The sequence below is a fragment of the Apostichopus japonicus genome, chromosome 5 (assembly GCF_037975245.1).
Source record: "Apostichopus japonicus isolate 1M-3 chromosome 5, ASM3797524v1, whole genome shotgun sequence".
NCBI classification, from domain to species: Eukaryota; Metazoa; Echinodermata; class Holothuroidea; order Aspidochirotida; family Stichopodidae; genus Apostichopus; species Apostichopus japonicus.
In genome coordinates, this window is record NC_092565.1 from 20,251,062 (window position 1) to 20,267,646 (window position 16,585).

Sequence of the window (16,585 nt, forward strand, 5' to 3'; positions counted from 1 at the left end):
TTGGCCTTTAGCATGCTGGAAAGTTAAACGCTTGTTGAACGGGTTGAGCAGTCTAGCACACAAACGATTAGGTCAGTTTCTTAGATGGAACAGGGCGACTGAAAGTCGCGGAGCAATACCTCCATGGTCGGAGGAGCAAACACATTCTTGAAAGAGTTTATTGTGGAAATACTTATGTGGGCGCCAATTGAAAATCTAATAAATTGCTACAGATGGGACCACGAAAAAAAAAGAACGTTCTTTTATCCAGCACGCGAAATGACCATTGCAAGACATTCCAATTAACCTCGTTCAGTCGGAAGTAAGACAATGGAGATCGGTGTTATGTATTACAATGACTCTATAAATTGCGGATCGCATTAACTATTCTGCTAGAATATATGAAGACCGCTGACTGGAGCGGGCTTTGTTTGATGTTCTGGTCGGTTAATTAATCAATTGAACCAAAAACGGAAATACAATTCATATATAGTAACACTAAAATTCCACAATGTGTGTTACTGTAAGCATTGATGACTGTGGTGTACTGATGACCCCGGCCCGGAGGAAAATTCTGTCATAACACTTTTACGAGTCGAGTCATATATAGAGAACCATCCCAAAAGCTGACTTGCTAAATGGTAAATTGGGTGAAATTACAGTTTTAATTTATTTTGCTCAAATGACTGAAAGGTTCTTCAAGTGAAAATTCCAACATTTGAATTAGATTAATGCGATAATGTTTATAGATACGGTTGATGAAATGTGGTATCTCTTAAGGCTATACCCCCTCCTCTCCCCCATCCAAACGTTAAAGAAGACCCGTGCAACATAAAACAAATATGATCAAAAAGTTTACCTGTTTCGACATAGAATCGCAGAGTCGTACATACAAGTCCTGGTCCTGCCGTACACCTGAACAAAAAATAAAGAAAACAAGAAAGATTAACGACAATAACAACAACAATTGTCAATTAATTAACGTTTATTAATTAACTTAAGAATATAAACAAGGAAACCAACTCTACTGTGAAACCTTTCAAATTCCAATTGATATATATATAGGCTACTTAGCCATGTTCGAGACAACACAAGCTATAAGGAAATGGCTGTCATAATGTGAAATTAAAATTTAATATAATTGAACAATTCCCGTGTTTCATAACGCGAGAAACAGGATGACGTCACAATGTGAGGATGACATTATAATATTTCTTTAAATCGAAAATAAGATTATGTTAGCAACTTTTAAAATACTTTAACTTGAAGAGTAAAGGAGGAATATAGTGTCCTTATCTTCTTAATTTCTACAAACGAAATCTCATGGGTCTACCTGTCTATATGGATAACGGGTTAATACACGTCGTAACTTTGGGACAATTCCATTTTTCAATCGTTGCAGGTTTTGGTGACTTTTGGATCCTTCTACTACTCCTTTATTATTTTTCTTTTCTTTTCTTTTATATATATATTTTTTTATCTTTTTATCTTTTTTTTTTTTTGGCTTGTCATGACGTAGCTTAAAACATCGCTTAAAGATAACCATTTTCAAGACATGATTTTGCTCTAGGAAGAAGAAGCAGGGTCATGCTTCTCAATTTTTTAAAGTGTTTGGCAAGTGTTCTGCAAACTTGAACGTGACAAACATGACTAGCGGTTGAGACAGGACCAACCATTAAGGCTCCCCAAAGAGTTGCAAGAAATAAAGCTGAGCGTCGACAAGCCTGGAATACATTCCACGAACCTAAAGAAGACCTCCTTATTAGTTGCAGAAGCCAAGACAAACTTGTCCGATCAATTGGTTGACAAATATTTCAGAAAGAAGACATTGAACGAGAAGTTTGAGACGACAGCTATAGATCTAGAAACTTCTGAAATCTATAGATAAAGAGAACAGTGTCTTATCGGACCTTTCATGTCCTATACTATTGCCTACCATGATATGGTTGTCCAAAAGAAGTGGTAAAGATAAAGAAGCAAAAATGTATTTATATCAAAGAACTTTATGTTTCAAAGTGATTAGTGATTTTAAATCAAATATTTTTAAGTCATAATATGAGAAGTTCATTCACAGGAGCGACAAACTATTCTAAGAGCCCATGCGGATGGGTTAACCTGCATTAAAGTAACAATCGAGAACAAACAGTTTAACGAGGATAAAGTTGCTGTTTCAAATTGCAACAAAAACACTAACCGTGTTTCTCTCCCAACCTTCGAAACAAGCATCAACAATTTTTATTGCAAAAGTTGAAGTATTACTTGAATTTCACTATACATTTCATCAAAAACTGAATTACATATAGAATGCCTTTTTTCTTATATTTGTCCTTGATTTGAAAGTTGACATTTCGTTCCTACATGTAGTGAATGTTATCTTATGAGAAAACGAATGCATATTTTCCCGCATGTTTCAATTTATTTTGAATGAAAGCTTTGTTGTAATTATATGCGGTATAGGCCATATATAGGCTATATACAGCGGTGTTGTATATGAAAACCTACATTTCACGGTATGTGTATATTAAGCCTAGACGGACTATTACAGTACAATGCCACAAAGATTAGTATTTTTACACATCAATTAATTGCTTACTCTTGCGAACCGATTCTACAGTACTCAGATTCCCTTTCATCTAGAAGATATACCTTGTTGAATATATACTAGTTCCAAAAAAGAAACTAAATTAAATAAATTTGAGCATTGGTATATCAGAAATAACGGCGATTACAACGGAAACATGAATCGGTGGGCAACGGGTCGATACGGCGACTAATGAGGCGAATGCCTCGCAGAAGAAAATTCTTCCATTTTGCATCCGCACGGACGAGAAGGTATGAACTTTGTGTTAAGTAGACCTAAGGGATTTGTTTGCTTTCCAAAGCAGTGTAAAATAAAAACCATTTGCTGTCAAAATACCCTCGCTTATTTGGTCAACAAACACTGACCTTCTTTCTTGGTCACGACTCGAAAGGGAATGTGATAAGTGAAAAGGAGCACATTTGTTTTATTCATATTTCTTTTCTTTTCTTTTCTGCGTTTTGAAATTTCTTAGGCATATTATTAGTCAGTTCTGCCTCAGTAAAGAATTAATTTTTTTCTTTTCGTCAAGTAAAGTGTCAGCGGTGAAGTGACTTCATTTTCTCATATCTCTATATAGACTACCGTAACGTCTGTCATGTACAATGGTCAATATATAGAGTTCGGTTTGTATATCATTCAAAGTTAACACCATTGATAGACTTGCTATGGCGTCACTGGTTGATTAACAAACTCTTGAGACATGATTTTCCCCCTCCTCCTTATTAAATTTTACAGACACGACCCGAAAATAGAATTTCGGTAGGCCTGGAATTGTTCACTGAGGCCTTTTTACCTATGGGGTCCTTGGACTTGGGGGTTCCTCCATAGGCCCTTGCCAGATCTGCCAACTTGGATAATCCGGCTCTGTGTGACGTCACCAGGAAAGTATATGCAGTATGCCGTGTGACCGGTGTATACTTCTGTTGTACAGTAAAACCTCGATTATCCCAATCCCTTTTTTCAGGATAATTTATTGATTGTATTGATCCTGTATCCAACCATACTTTGAAGGAAAATGGCACAACATTTTAAAACTCAATATCTTGGGGACTTTAGTAAAATGACGAATAACCTCTTGGTAAAGCCTTTTGTCGACAAATTTGCTCCTATTTCGGTAAAATCAAACACTTTTTTGGGTTTTTATAGTTCATAAGTATGTTTCGAATGACGACGAAATATGTATAAATTCGCTCTATTTTTAGCTCATTTTAATTAACTTAAGGATATATTTGTTATACTCGAAATGTAATCACAGTTTCTTCGTTATAAGTGGTTTCCGCACAAATCTATATACAGTTAAATATTTTATTGCGTGCTTGCATTGATCTGCATGAAAAATATGTCTAGTGACGTCACCGTTTTCACTACAATGAGTTCTCTGACGTCATTATTTCAAGTATAACATGTATAAATAATTGATATTTACTCGGCATTGGGCGTCTGTATGCTGATATTATGATTATAACAAAATTATTCATTCATGAAAATAAAATAGTTCAATCACATTTTTTTTTTCTCAGATTGTTTGATAGTTTCCAAATATAATTCAACTTTTTAATTGATAAATTTTCTTATCTTGTCTTCTTGAGTGATTGAATTTTAATTTTGTTGTTTACATAGACCGTATCAGTTTACGCTCAATTAGTCCTTGTTCTAACTTTGTTCACTAAGTGACTAAGTACTATAAACTGAACTACTACTGTAACTAAGTACTAAAGGTCATTATACTTTACTAATTATTCTGCATGTATCCATCTTTATGTCCATGTCTGCATATCACTGTTTCTGTGTGTGTATTTGTTTGTCAAAAGAAACCCTCAGCGCTGACGGACGAAATTCCTCTTATATATATGAACATGGAAACCCAAATAATATTAAAGTGTCTCACAATATCGTGAGGGGGTTACCCTCCCCCACCCCTCCCCCTCCACTGGCTACAGCATCCGCCACTGGAGGATCGCCAACATGATCAAGGTGAAAGTTGGGGTCACCAAGCAACAACAAATTCATCAAGTTTGAATACCAGGGTCTTATTCTACAGAGCTACATAGTCACTTTCACACGAAGACCAAACTAGGGAATATTGGGCTGTATTTCTATATAAATGTACACTGTGAGTCTGTGACGTCACAATTTTGTTTTCTAACTTTACAAACCTGACAAGACTGCCCTTTTCATACAAATAGACATGGTTGCTTCGGTTTTTAGGTAAATATTTACCAAATATGGATTTCAGAAGGACGAGTAATTTAATACTGAAGATTTCGAAACTTATTTTATCCACTCGACTCAGCAAAAAAAGTACATCGAAGAAGCCTATGTTAACATTGATCCAAATTTAACAGGTGTATATGTTACACCACACATCCGTACATCACTTATACTGCCTATACGCACCATTAGCAATGGTATACGTTTTAAAACTCTAATCGTCATTGATCATAATGTTGATATAAAAATTAAGATATTTTTACCTGACGAAAAAGTCTAAAATGGCAGGTTCAAGATCTTTACTAAATCTTCAGTCAAAAGATATTTTCTCTTTTCTGATACTTTTTTGACGTAAAATAATTGAATTGACGACATTTTTGTCTTCTTTAAATCGAATGTTTACACGCCTTATATCCTATGCTGTAAAATACCAAAACCCATGTAGGTATATCTCAATTATTGTAATAAAGAATTCCCGAACGGTTTGCGTCAATTTCGCCTATGTTGCTTTTTAACTAAACATGGGAGGCGCTAACTGGCGAATATAAACGGACTCACGGGAGAAGTTAGCGTGGCTATCACACCCTTTTCCCGCTTGTAATACGGTTTAGGCTGCCACGTATTCAGTCCTTCACACAAATCAAGGATTAAAGACCGGCAGAATGGGTTTCCCGCGCATCCAGAGACAAAAATCCAATAAAATTTCATCCCGCCTCGTTCGAGGCTTGTTATTTAATTTAAGGATACCAAATGAGACTTGGTGGGTTTATAAAAAGAGTAAACGGAATTAGCGTGTAGCTAGATTCCTGCTATGAAGCTTCAAAATGATCACTGAATGCGGAGAAACTTTAAACCCAGTATGACGGGATTGTTTTTGGGGTGTATCATAGTTTCTAATTCAGGAATGGAAGACATTATCTTAAAAGAAAACGACTGCAAGGATTGAAAACAGACAGACAGACAGACAGACAGACAAAAAGCTGAACGTCAAACTAGTAATGTCTTTCAAGACGTAAATCCATTAAATATTTGGGCAAACGTTTATAAAAGTTTTATTGTAAAATTCATGATTTTATCAATTCTATCAGCTACCGGTATAATGCATTATTTTGTTGAGGGGGGGGGGGGACTTTGGGTTGTATTGATTGGCAAATGAATAGATCCCATTTCATGCGTGTGGCAATAATTTAACCAACAACGATCCATGGTTTGTTGATGGGTCACAGGGTCAGTGGGAGGGGGGGGGGGTGTAATTAACTTCCTGTTCGTTTAGATTTTACGTCAATAATAGGGTTATATATATATATATATTTATATATATATATATATATATAAATTACCACTAAGGTTTAATCCTAAACGTATATAGCCTTAAGTTACTATACGTTTCTTTGTATAATTTTTTCGTTCAATTTTTTGTTTTTTTTAATTTCGACTAATTATTATAACCTAAAAGGCTTTTAGTTGCCTGTGATGTGGTCTTCTGTTACAGATATACATTGGGTATATATACTTTCGAATATAAAAGCCATATACATATATATATATAGGCTTTTGATGTACATACTCACCATTATGATACAGTAATATGACCCGATAATGGATACCGTTGTTCGTCTTCTGTGTCGTTGGTTCCTGTAAAAGATACCAAATTTAATATATATATATAATTGTTAATTCAGTGTGTATTGTCAAATTTCCACGAGGCGCAACTTTATCTTGTTATGCGAGGCGAGAGATGGGTGGGTGTGTGTTCGGGGGGGGGGGGGGGTTATATCGTATCAGTTTTACATTTAAACACTGTATAGTATGATTTTTTGAAAGATATACGTGGGGGCCTGATTACCCCCCCCCCCCCCCAACACACACACCCACCCTGATACGTAGTTTCACCCCTGTAGATTTAAAGCATCACGGGTGATATCTGAAGAATCGTAAAAATATCTCTCTCGCACTCACAGAGGAACCGTGGAACCAATTGGTACGGTAGACAGACTAGTGTCTGAGTCGTATATTACAAACGTTCGAATTCAAAATAACAAGAACATTTTCTCAACCATGCATAAGGAACACAAACTTTATGAGATAGTTGCAATATCTTTAACACTACCATAAGAGCTGTATTATCTGATTTTAAATGTGTTCAAAAGTTTTTGTTACGTGTGAATAGACCACCTTCAAATGAATATAACCATGCATGCATTGACCTAAGGCAGTCTTGCAAATATCGAACACCGAAATAAAACAAACAGAACAACAATATCTGTATGTTACTAATATCTCAACCTATATTTATATATATATATATATATATATATATATATATATATATATATATATATATATATATATATATATATTTATTTATATATATAGGCCGCAGTTATATAATATGGCCTAAGCTTATTGACGCAATGATAGGCTGTCTAATCATTCATGTCATCTCGCAAATCTAAGTCACAAGGCTTACATATTTTTTTTTTTCAAAATAAAATGCGCAGTTTGATATTGATTGCCTACAAATTTCGTTAAGTTCATGAGAGTGCTACTTTAACATAGTAAAATAGCTTGATATGTGTCAAGCTAAACCAATGCAAATGCTATTGATATTTCTGTAAAACGGTGTTCTTTCAGCTGTCGAATGGCGGGCAAAAATTCGTCAAAACTCATACGACCAGACGACGTTCGACGCAAAATTTTCGATCGCGGTGTTTCCCGCGCTTTTAAAATCAGAATTCTAGCCTCGGGGCGCTCAGTAAAGCTCAGCTGTCCTCACTGTCGTACTTTTCTTGCAATTTACTGATTGTTTTTGGAAAAGGCGTGAATTTGGAAGAAATAAAAACAATATTCCAGGACAAAGTGGTAAATGAGGACGGAAATGTAATTACGTCAAATTAAGAATTAGCAATCTAATTCGTTCTAAATTAATTCTTGATGCAAATTGTCCGAGGTGCACTTTTTAGGTGAATGCTTCCTAGGTATAGGACACGACACTGTCCGACGACCAACAACACTTAAAAAAGTTCTTCAGCAAGCATGAAAGAGACAAACATTACAGCAAGGATGTTTCCCGTGGGTAGATAACTATGAAACCAGTATTTAATAATCAGACGAATTTCGGGGATTTAGTTTGTACACTACCCCCCCCCCCCCCCCCATTACATGAAATGGAAAATTGTGAGATGAAACTACTATAGGTGTTAGATAATGAAACATACGTCATGGACCTGTGGGAAGTATAGCCTATATTTGTGTGTAGGTGAGACTTGTGTGTTTGTTTGGGTGGGGTGGGGTGGGGTGGGGTGGGGTGGGGTGGTGTGGGATGAGATGAGATGGAGTGGGAAGGGGGTAGGGGAATGTCGAATTAAAAATGAAAAACCTCCGATTATATTTTCAGGGTGGACGCACATAATTATTGTAGTCAAGTTTTATATCAATCTGTCTTGTCCTACAAATCAAAATAGAAATTTATAGCTTCTTCCGATTAAGTGAATACAACTGACAGATTATTAGAGGATCCTCTGCAAACGTAAAAGAACAATACCCCCCCCCCTCTCACCCACCCTTTTCCCCCACCCCATCCTATTCCTCTCGCCAACCCCATCGTCCTCCTTCTTTCCTACAAGGTGGCACCTCGTGTGAAGTAAATGCGTTTTTCACAACACACTTTCCGCATCGCGTAAGGTACGAAAGTCTGATGTCATTTGACGAAACGAGCGTGATGTGAAATCACTACACATCACTAGGGACAAGAAGATGATGACGTAATACTTAGGAAAACAACGTAGCAACAAACACTCTGTTTTACCAACAGACTTGCCGACAGTCTATCCAGGCTTGGTTTCGTTACTATCGAACTTAACTGAGTCCATCAACACTCCAAAACTGAGTGTAATAAATGGAATTCGTCGACGAAGTTGATATTTGTAAGTTTACTACCTCTGATAGGTGAAGTAATGACAATACATGTCTGTGTGTGTATCGGATTCACGAGAACACCAGTTGGAACTTTCATCACAATACAGTTATATACTTTTATCCCTGATATATCACTACATACCATATCTATCGTCACCTCTATATATCTGTTTGTATGTCCTTAAAACTGAAACTGTGCCGCTGCTGGGAAATCATGAGCAGTTTCGCTCCCAATATCAGAGTCAAATGTACTCACAGGGATACAAGAATCAAGATAACTATCACTTCAGTGGCTGACCATTCTAGCAAATTCTATCAACCTCAGCCGATTGTGCTCTATAAAATTGGTTTTCTAGCAATATCGGTATACAAGAACTTTTGCATCACGGTCAGTTTTATAATTAGTAGCTAAGAATAAGTAGTCGAAAGTTAATGATTCTCATCAAGCAAATGACAAACATAAAACGACTGAAATAAGAATAATAAAAAATCAAACTTACAGTATCTTTCTCTATAAATCCGACAAATGCAGTACGTTCTATTTCAACGGGCTGACCAGCTCTGTCGTATAAGGCGATAACGAAATGGAAAAAGTTACTTTTCCGTAAATTACTTGGCGGTTGTTTCTCGAAATGTGCACGGGCTAAACCGCTCGAACTGTAATGAAAAGAAGGGGAAAATGAATGAAACAATTATTTTGATTGTAAATTAAGTTATTATTCCTTAATACGTCATTTATTATTATATTGAACTTAAACCCGAACGGAGAAATACATAACATCTTATTTTCAATCCAGGTATTACTACTGTATATCTTTTGAACAGTTTTATCTTGTATACATCCATGTGCCTTAAGTTTTTTTTTTTTCTTAACTTAATAATACTTGATATCTGGAAAACAATACTGATTTACCCTAATAAAAAATTGTTGATGCTTTATTTGGGAATGTTTTCGATAATGAAACCCCATCAAAATACAACTTTGTTATAGACTGATCAAGTTTGGTCGATTGCAAACTCATTTGGGTATAAAGGTTTGAGAAAGTACTGAAAATGGGGGAGAATAAAAAACAAATCAAATCTGAACATCGCAGAAAAAAGTTTTGTGTGAGTTAGAATAAACCAGCAAGAAAGAGTAAACGGACAATGGATGAAATAAAGTCTGTAGGAAGGCTGAAAAAGGATATAGAAAAACACAGTGTCGATTACTTTACGTGATTATTTAGTTATTATTTCTTTACAAAATACCATTTTAAAATAAAAAAGAAAACAACCTCCGATTGCTTCGTTTGTTTCTTTGATTTCTACATCTGACATTTCAAACTAGTGATGAGCTCCGATGCATTGCTAAATCTTATTGGACTGAATGGCCAGGCAATCACATTATAAAGTTTTCATTCCATATACATACTCAAAATATATCTAATTTTCCCACGTTAGATGAAACATTGACATTCGTACAGTCTATAGAAGCAATTAAAATTCAGTAAAATTTGGACATAAATTAGTGTCGAAATTTCCACTGTCCTATCTGGGCCACCGTAGCATCTAGAAAACTCAAAATCGTCTGACTCCATACCGATTTTCTTCCCCTCACTTTTGCACAGCTTACATACGTTAATGATGCTTCTTCGATTGATATAGATAATTTGTGTTTGTTTGTTTTTGTATGTGTTTGTTTACTTGTTTCGATGATGTTTTTCTTAGACAAACATTGCTTCTTTGCCCATGTCACTGACATAGAAATGTGTAGCACGGTATACACCAGGAGCCAAAAAACAACTCATTCGAGAGAAAAACTGAAAAATGTCATCATATCACTTTCAATCCTTGGGAGAAGTAATGAATGCCACGGTAGTATAGGTCAATGACATTAAAATAATAAACTATATTATTTACCTTTTCCTTTGCCTTTTAACTCTACAAATAATAATGATTTCCTGACTGATCGAATGCAATCTTGATTTTGTTGTGCCTTTCATTGTAGCCGCTTGTATGACATATTTCAGAAAATATGGATGTATAAAGTAAAAAAAATACTGGACTATTCAAAAATTACGAAATGTCCCACATCAGCCAATCAGCTCTCGAGTACAAAACTGTGATTCAGTTTGAAAAGTCAATGAACCCATTTAAAATCATGTGAAGGAACGATAATAAAGCAATCTCCCTGAACCACTTTTTTGCCGATGTTCATTTTATACATATATATATATATATAATTATGATTACAAATCATGAATTAAGTTTGTGTTCTTTCAATGTTAAGCTTAAAAAATGCAATTTTCGTTTGTTGAGGTCAATGTTCTACATTGGCAACGAATTTAAATAAGTAAACAACCTATAGAATTGAGGATCTTATAGTTCCAATGAATTTTAAATGTTCATTTCTGATTCAATAGCCTCAGGTATCATTACTTTATATTAAACAAATTGTTCTCGTATTCATGATTTTTAGAAATCAAAGTAGGTATTATTTTGTTTTCTCTAATATTCCATCTGGCAATTTGCTTTTTTTCCATGGTAAAAAAATGAATGTAAAGATTTTTTTTTTATGATTTTAATGAAAAAGAAAGAATCAGAGATAAAAGAGACAAAACAGGAATTTTAGCCCAAAACTTGGAACCTGATGGAATCTCAGACTAAAAAAAAATTATATTGAAGAAATAAGGTTATTTTCCATATCTTTCCCCATAAATTGTCGGAAGCTCGCCTTTGATGGATTTGATTCCTTCTTTTCCTGACAATCGAAGTAAAACGGTTTAGTGACCGCGTATAGTCTTTGTAGTCATATCTTTGCTATCCTTCCTTACTTTCCTTAGATCAGATTTGACTAAAAACAGGACATTTTTCTTTACAGTTAGAACGTTACCTGACAATACCAGTTCATTTTTTTCTTTTCATTTCAGATAACCAAGAAATGTTCTTCGTTGGTTGTTTTAATCAGTTTTCATTTTGTATTAATGCGGGTGAATATTGTAATTATTAGAAAAATTGTAACAAAAATGTCCAACTGAATCGTACCAAAATTGAGCAAAATCAATGTTAAACCGTTGCAGTTTGGTCTCCATAAATAAATAAAACTTGGATCGACGGTGCCTTAACTTCCAATAGTTGCAAAACTCCTAAAATGACGCTTTAATACTATACCACTGACGTTCAATTTGATATGGATGTAATGCCAACGGCAAGCGACAAATCTATCTGCACCAGCAGTGGTAGACCTACTGCGCAGCCCAACACGATCCCCCACTTAAACCTGTGCACCCTGCTGTCATTTTATCAATTTGGGTCTACATGTACAGCGCAGTCGCTATCCCGTTTGACTAATTTTGGTAATATTTTCGCTAAACGAGGATATAAAATGTGGGATGGCGAAGAACGAAAGATGAAAATACAACGTTTTGAAAAGTCCAGCTCAGCATGACTTAAAATGAACTCTCGTTTTATATCCTTTTTAAGTCTCTGATCTCATTTATTCATGTTAATTAGATTAGTGTTATCCTATTTAAATCGACTTGTTTTGACAAACCCTTCATCAAATCACCAAATTTGAGTAAATTTAGCCTCAACTTTCGCGAAAGGCGGCTAATGTGTTATATAAGATAAACGTCATAGACTCGTAGACTGACATTATACTAATCGTCGCGGGACAATTGAAGAGTGCTCGACGTAGTAAAAACGCGGCGGGGCAGACGACAGGAAATGTTGACAAAGATGAGTAACTTATAAAAACAAAAAAGGGTCAAAATTGAAGCAGAACTAGCTTAGAAAGTAAATTAATTTGTTATCACTTAATAATCGGATAAAGAAAGGATCTTTCACATTGAATGCATACCATGGAATGTGAAATAACATTAGCCTATATGGTTGCTATGTATAACCTTGACAGCCTATCGTTCAAAATTAGTATAACATGCTATCATCGAACGCCGTTCATTTATTAATAATATTTGTTAAGCAACGACATATTCTGAGATTACTGTACGTTAACAAATGCATATTCTATGCAATTTATAAATCATTAAATAAAAGTAACTTATTTGCGATAAATACAATTTTAACATAGCCTACATTCAATTTATCTAAGAAATTTTTAAACCAAACTTTGATCTGATGCAAGTTTACAAGTGTAACTGACAAACAGAAAGCCTAAACTTATAAAACGGGTAACTATTTCTGGTTATCATCTCAAAACTATACCGTGGTAATTCGGTGTTTGAAAACCATCCTAAGATACTTCTAGTATAGTATACCAAATAAAATTAGGAGCTATGCTCCGTTGCGTTTACTTATACAATTGTACCACAACTGCTAAGCGACCACAAACACGATTACTTTAAATTTATACTTTTACAACTTTTCTTCGACGAAATAGTCTTTAAAGCTATATATACCTGATGACAAACAAACAAGAGATAAGCTCTTTACACGCATATATATGTTGTCCTACGTAAGTGACGATGGTTTCATTCATTCCTTTACTGAATTTGTTATAGATTTGAAAACGTACAGAAAAAAATGTACAGAATTGTCTGAACATTTTACAATCTATACAAAACGTATTGGTTAAACATCATAGATTTAAATACTGCAGCCTGGTTCGGGTGAAATTGGTACAAGATATAAATTACACAGCAAATCTTGAAGAATGTTCTTTAAATTTGACGTAGAAACAGGCTTCGTGGATTAACCAATCAGAGACGTTTCAACTTGTCACGTGACTCTGCTTGCTGGGAGTCTTTGCAAATTTTACGAGCTTTATAATCTTGCCGAATTTTCAGCATTGCTACTTGAAGCTATAGACACATGTTTACCCTCCGTGTTCGTATCTCAGAAGAGGTAACTGCGGGCTGACAGAGACATGGGGTCATACCTTCCCCCTCCCCCACCCCCTCATCACTCTCAAAGCAACATTGCGAAATGCGAGCTGGCAGTCTTGATCACGTGATCTTCATTGAATGAATATGCATAATGGCGATTGTTGAAAAAAGTCTATGTTTCACGATTATTATGGTTTATTTACTTATTTTCCTACATCAGTCAACTGGACAACCGATATATTGTTAAATCCTGCAGTTAGGCTATAAGACCGTCTGACATTTACATACAAAGTTTGAAGTCAATCCAACTTTAGAATATTGAGTTATCTTGTTTACAAGCCAAAGCGTCACATACACACGAACACACTGACACACGCACACGGAGACACATACTTTCAGCAACAAATAAGAAAAAGTTATTCATTAATCAGCTCTTTCAGTGACACAGTTCAGTAGAGACCTAATTTATTGAATTACTTGTTGCACTGTACTCCAATATTTTAGTCAATGGTAACACTTCGTTACAAACACGCTATTTAAACGGTATGTACACGGTCTATACACGGTATAGCCTATAGGCTACACTATATGAAGCCTAACTAAATCTGGGCTTTTTTCTCTTCTTTACAGGTAAATTCTTCCCACAGGTGGGAGACAGCGTGCACCGATATAAAAACCAATTTTAAAGTCATTGACAAAATATGCAGAGTGTGCAAACTTGCATACCTACAGAAAGAACTAACCAGCACAGATAATCGTACTAACATACACATACACACACACATAGGCTATATACTTACATGTTATAGTTCTCAGTCGAAGAAAACCCCATCGTTTACTAATTTCTTCACATGAAGGTAATGTGTTGACATTTGTCAAAATTATAGAACAGATCTAGAACACAGATTAATATAATATTTTACCATTTTCTTTTTTAAAAAAGAATTTGTCCTTTTTCTTTTTCTTTGATAAACATTGTTAGCGATCTAGAAGTCAAAAGTAACTCCGCACATTGACAAGATGATCCTGCATAAATACAAAACGAGACAATAACAACAAATTTCCTTTCCAAAAATCCTGGAAATGATTTTACTTTGGTTTAAAAGTTTAAGGAAACACTGCTTCAGTGGTGTGGTATAGTATAGGCTAGGCTAGGCTAGGCTATACATGGAGGTCGTGTCAATGCGATGCAGTCCGATGTACTACGACTCATAGCAAGTCTAGCGGGACGACCTGACTGAGGTGGTTGCTATGGGAGCTTACCAGTCACGTTATTAACTATAAGTTTAATCCCGCTCTCGAATGATACAATCGAAGACTAAGCAAAATTAACAACAAAAGCATGAGATCAAATGTGGCTGTACTTTGAAGAAAAGTGAGAAGAACATACAAGAGTGTTTTCCCCCAAACTGCAGTAAGCTAGCTATCTAATAAACGTCTGCTATTTGGCCGTCATGCATGTATGACAGATGTAAGTAAACTTCTGACTCAGACTATGAAAACTGGACCACCGCTGTGCTTTTCACCGCAACACGCGTATAAGTCACTATAGACCCTGGTCAAAATATTACGAACAAAAATGATTTCAACTTCCTAATTACCCTTCTCCTTTTGTAAATGACTCGGCTCGGTAAATGAGCAAGTGCAAATAATGTATTATCACCGCCGTCTGAAACTGTATGGGGAAGTCTGTTACGATCAGCTATATACAACTTAACTACAAAGGTCCCTCGACGTGCTGGAAAATGCGGCTTAAAAATCAAGCACCCGTAGACTATACTCGTTACTTTTCTAATAGTAACCTTTCTGAAGTATATCATATCTCCCAAAGGTCCTTATTTCGAAAAAGGAGAATCTTAAGAAGAAAAAGAAAAAAAAATCAACTTGGGTAATACACGCAGTAACCTAACAAGTCTCATTTAAGTAGGGATTTTTCGGTTTGTTTTTTTTGTGACTGATAATGTAGCTTTACATAGTCGGTAGTCTACATGGATTTACCCTACAAGGACATGGCGGGGGAATGTTGAAGCATACTACTTAATTCTAACTGGTGTTTCATTTCGGCAAGGATAGAAGAAGAAGAAAGGTAAAATATAACATAAATAACTGGACAGACAGAAGAAAACAAAACTTGTAAGATAATGAAGGTAATGTCGAACAAGAAACGGAATAGTTTTCTTTTTCAGACCATAGCAAAAGTATCCCACGTGGCACACGTGATAAATTGAGCATAAAGAGAACCGGTTTACATTCATGTTTTTGTTCATCTCGGAATGGTATACAATTGGAAATATCAAAAAATACTGGAAAATATCTCGATGTTGCGGTGAAACATTCTCTGAATTAATCTATATACATCCCAGGTGTTAAATTATATATTAGGCCGCAAATGCACACATGCACACATGTACACACACACACACACACACACACACAGAGTCAGAGATAAATGATAAACACGGTAAAACCTCACGGGACTGTAGGTTGACTGAGAAGATATTTGAACGAAGTTTAAAAGGATGAGTAAACCAAGATTGAGAATATGTCATAGAAATACTGATATTTAGGCAGCAATTATGAACAAATAACAATTAATGCTCATCTACATAAACATGAAATCACTTACACCAATATATATGGTGCTTCGAGATAAGGTAATAGGGCCTACGTTTACAAACTTGCAATGGGTGATAAAATATGTATATTTAGGTATTGTCATGTAATTTAATAAAAGTCAAGGAGTAAATATGACTTTCTTAACTAAGCGAAGTGGGAGAACCCCCCCCGTCTCACCCTCTTCCCACTTTTACTTCGTCCAAATCTCATGACAAATTCTGGAAGTCATCATAGAGAACGTCAATTTCTTACCATTGCCGATAAGTTCAATTTCTTAATATTGTTTACAAATACTAAAGAAAAGCAGAAATATGACTTGGCTCATTATCGATGTCCATCCATAACGAGATTATTTTGACCGTTTCGTTTGTCCTTGATAAGGCTTATACTATATCATCTTTAATGACCAGTATAGGCTACGGTATAACAACTCATGTAGGCCTATACGTACCTATGA

General features: G+C 35.4%; 1 protein-coding gene across 2 annotated transcripts in view; it reads right to left on the reverse strand.

Annotated features, from left to right (window-relative positions):
• LOC139967981 (transcription factor COE3-like) overlaps positions 1-16,585 on the reverse strand; it is a 124,553-nt gene that overhangs the window by 93,171 nt on the left and 14,797 nt on the right. For both annotated transcript variants that reach the window (XR_011793201.1, XM_071972240.1), the window contains exons 3-5: positions 9,190-9,346; positions 6,343-6,406; positions 839-894 (exon numbers count right to left, since the gene is read on the reverse strand). Coding sequence is in view for 1 of the 2 variants with exons in the window: in XM_071972240.1 (XP_071828341.1) it covers positions 839-894; positions 6,343-6,406; positions 9,190-9,346 (277 nt within the window). In the remaining variant the exon portion in view is untranslated. The remainder of the gene's footprint in view (positions 1-838; positions 895-6,342; positions 6,407-9,189; positions 9,347-16,585) is intronic.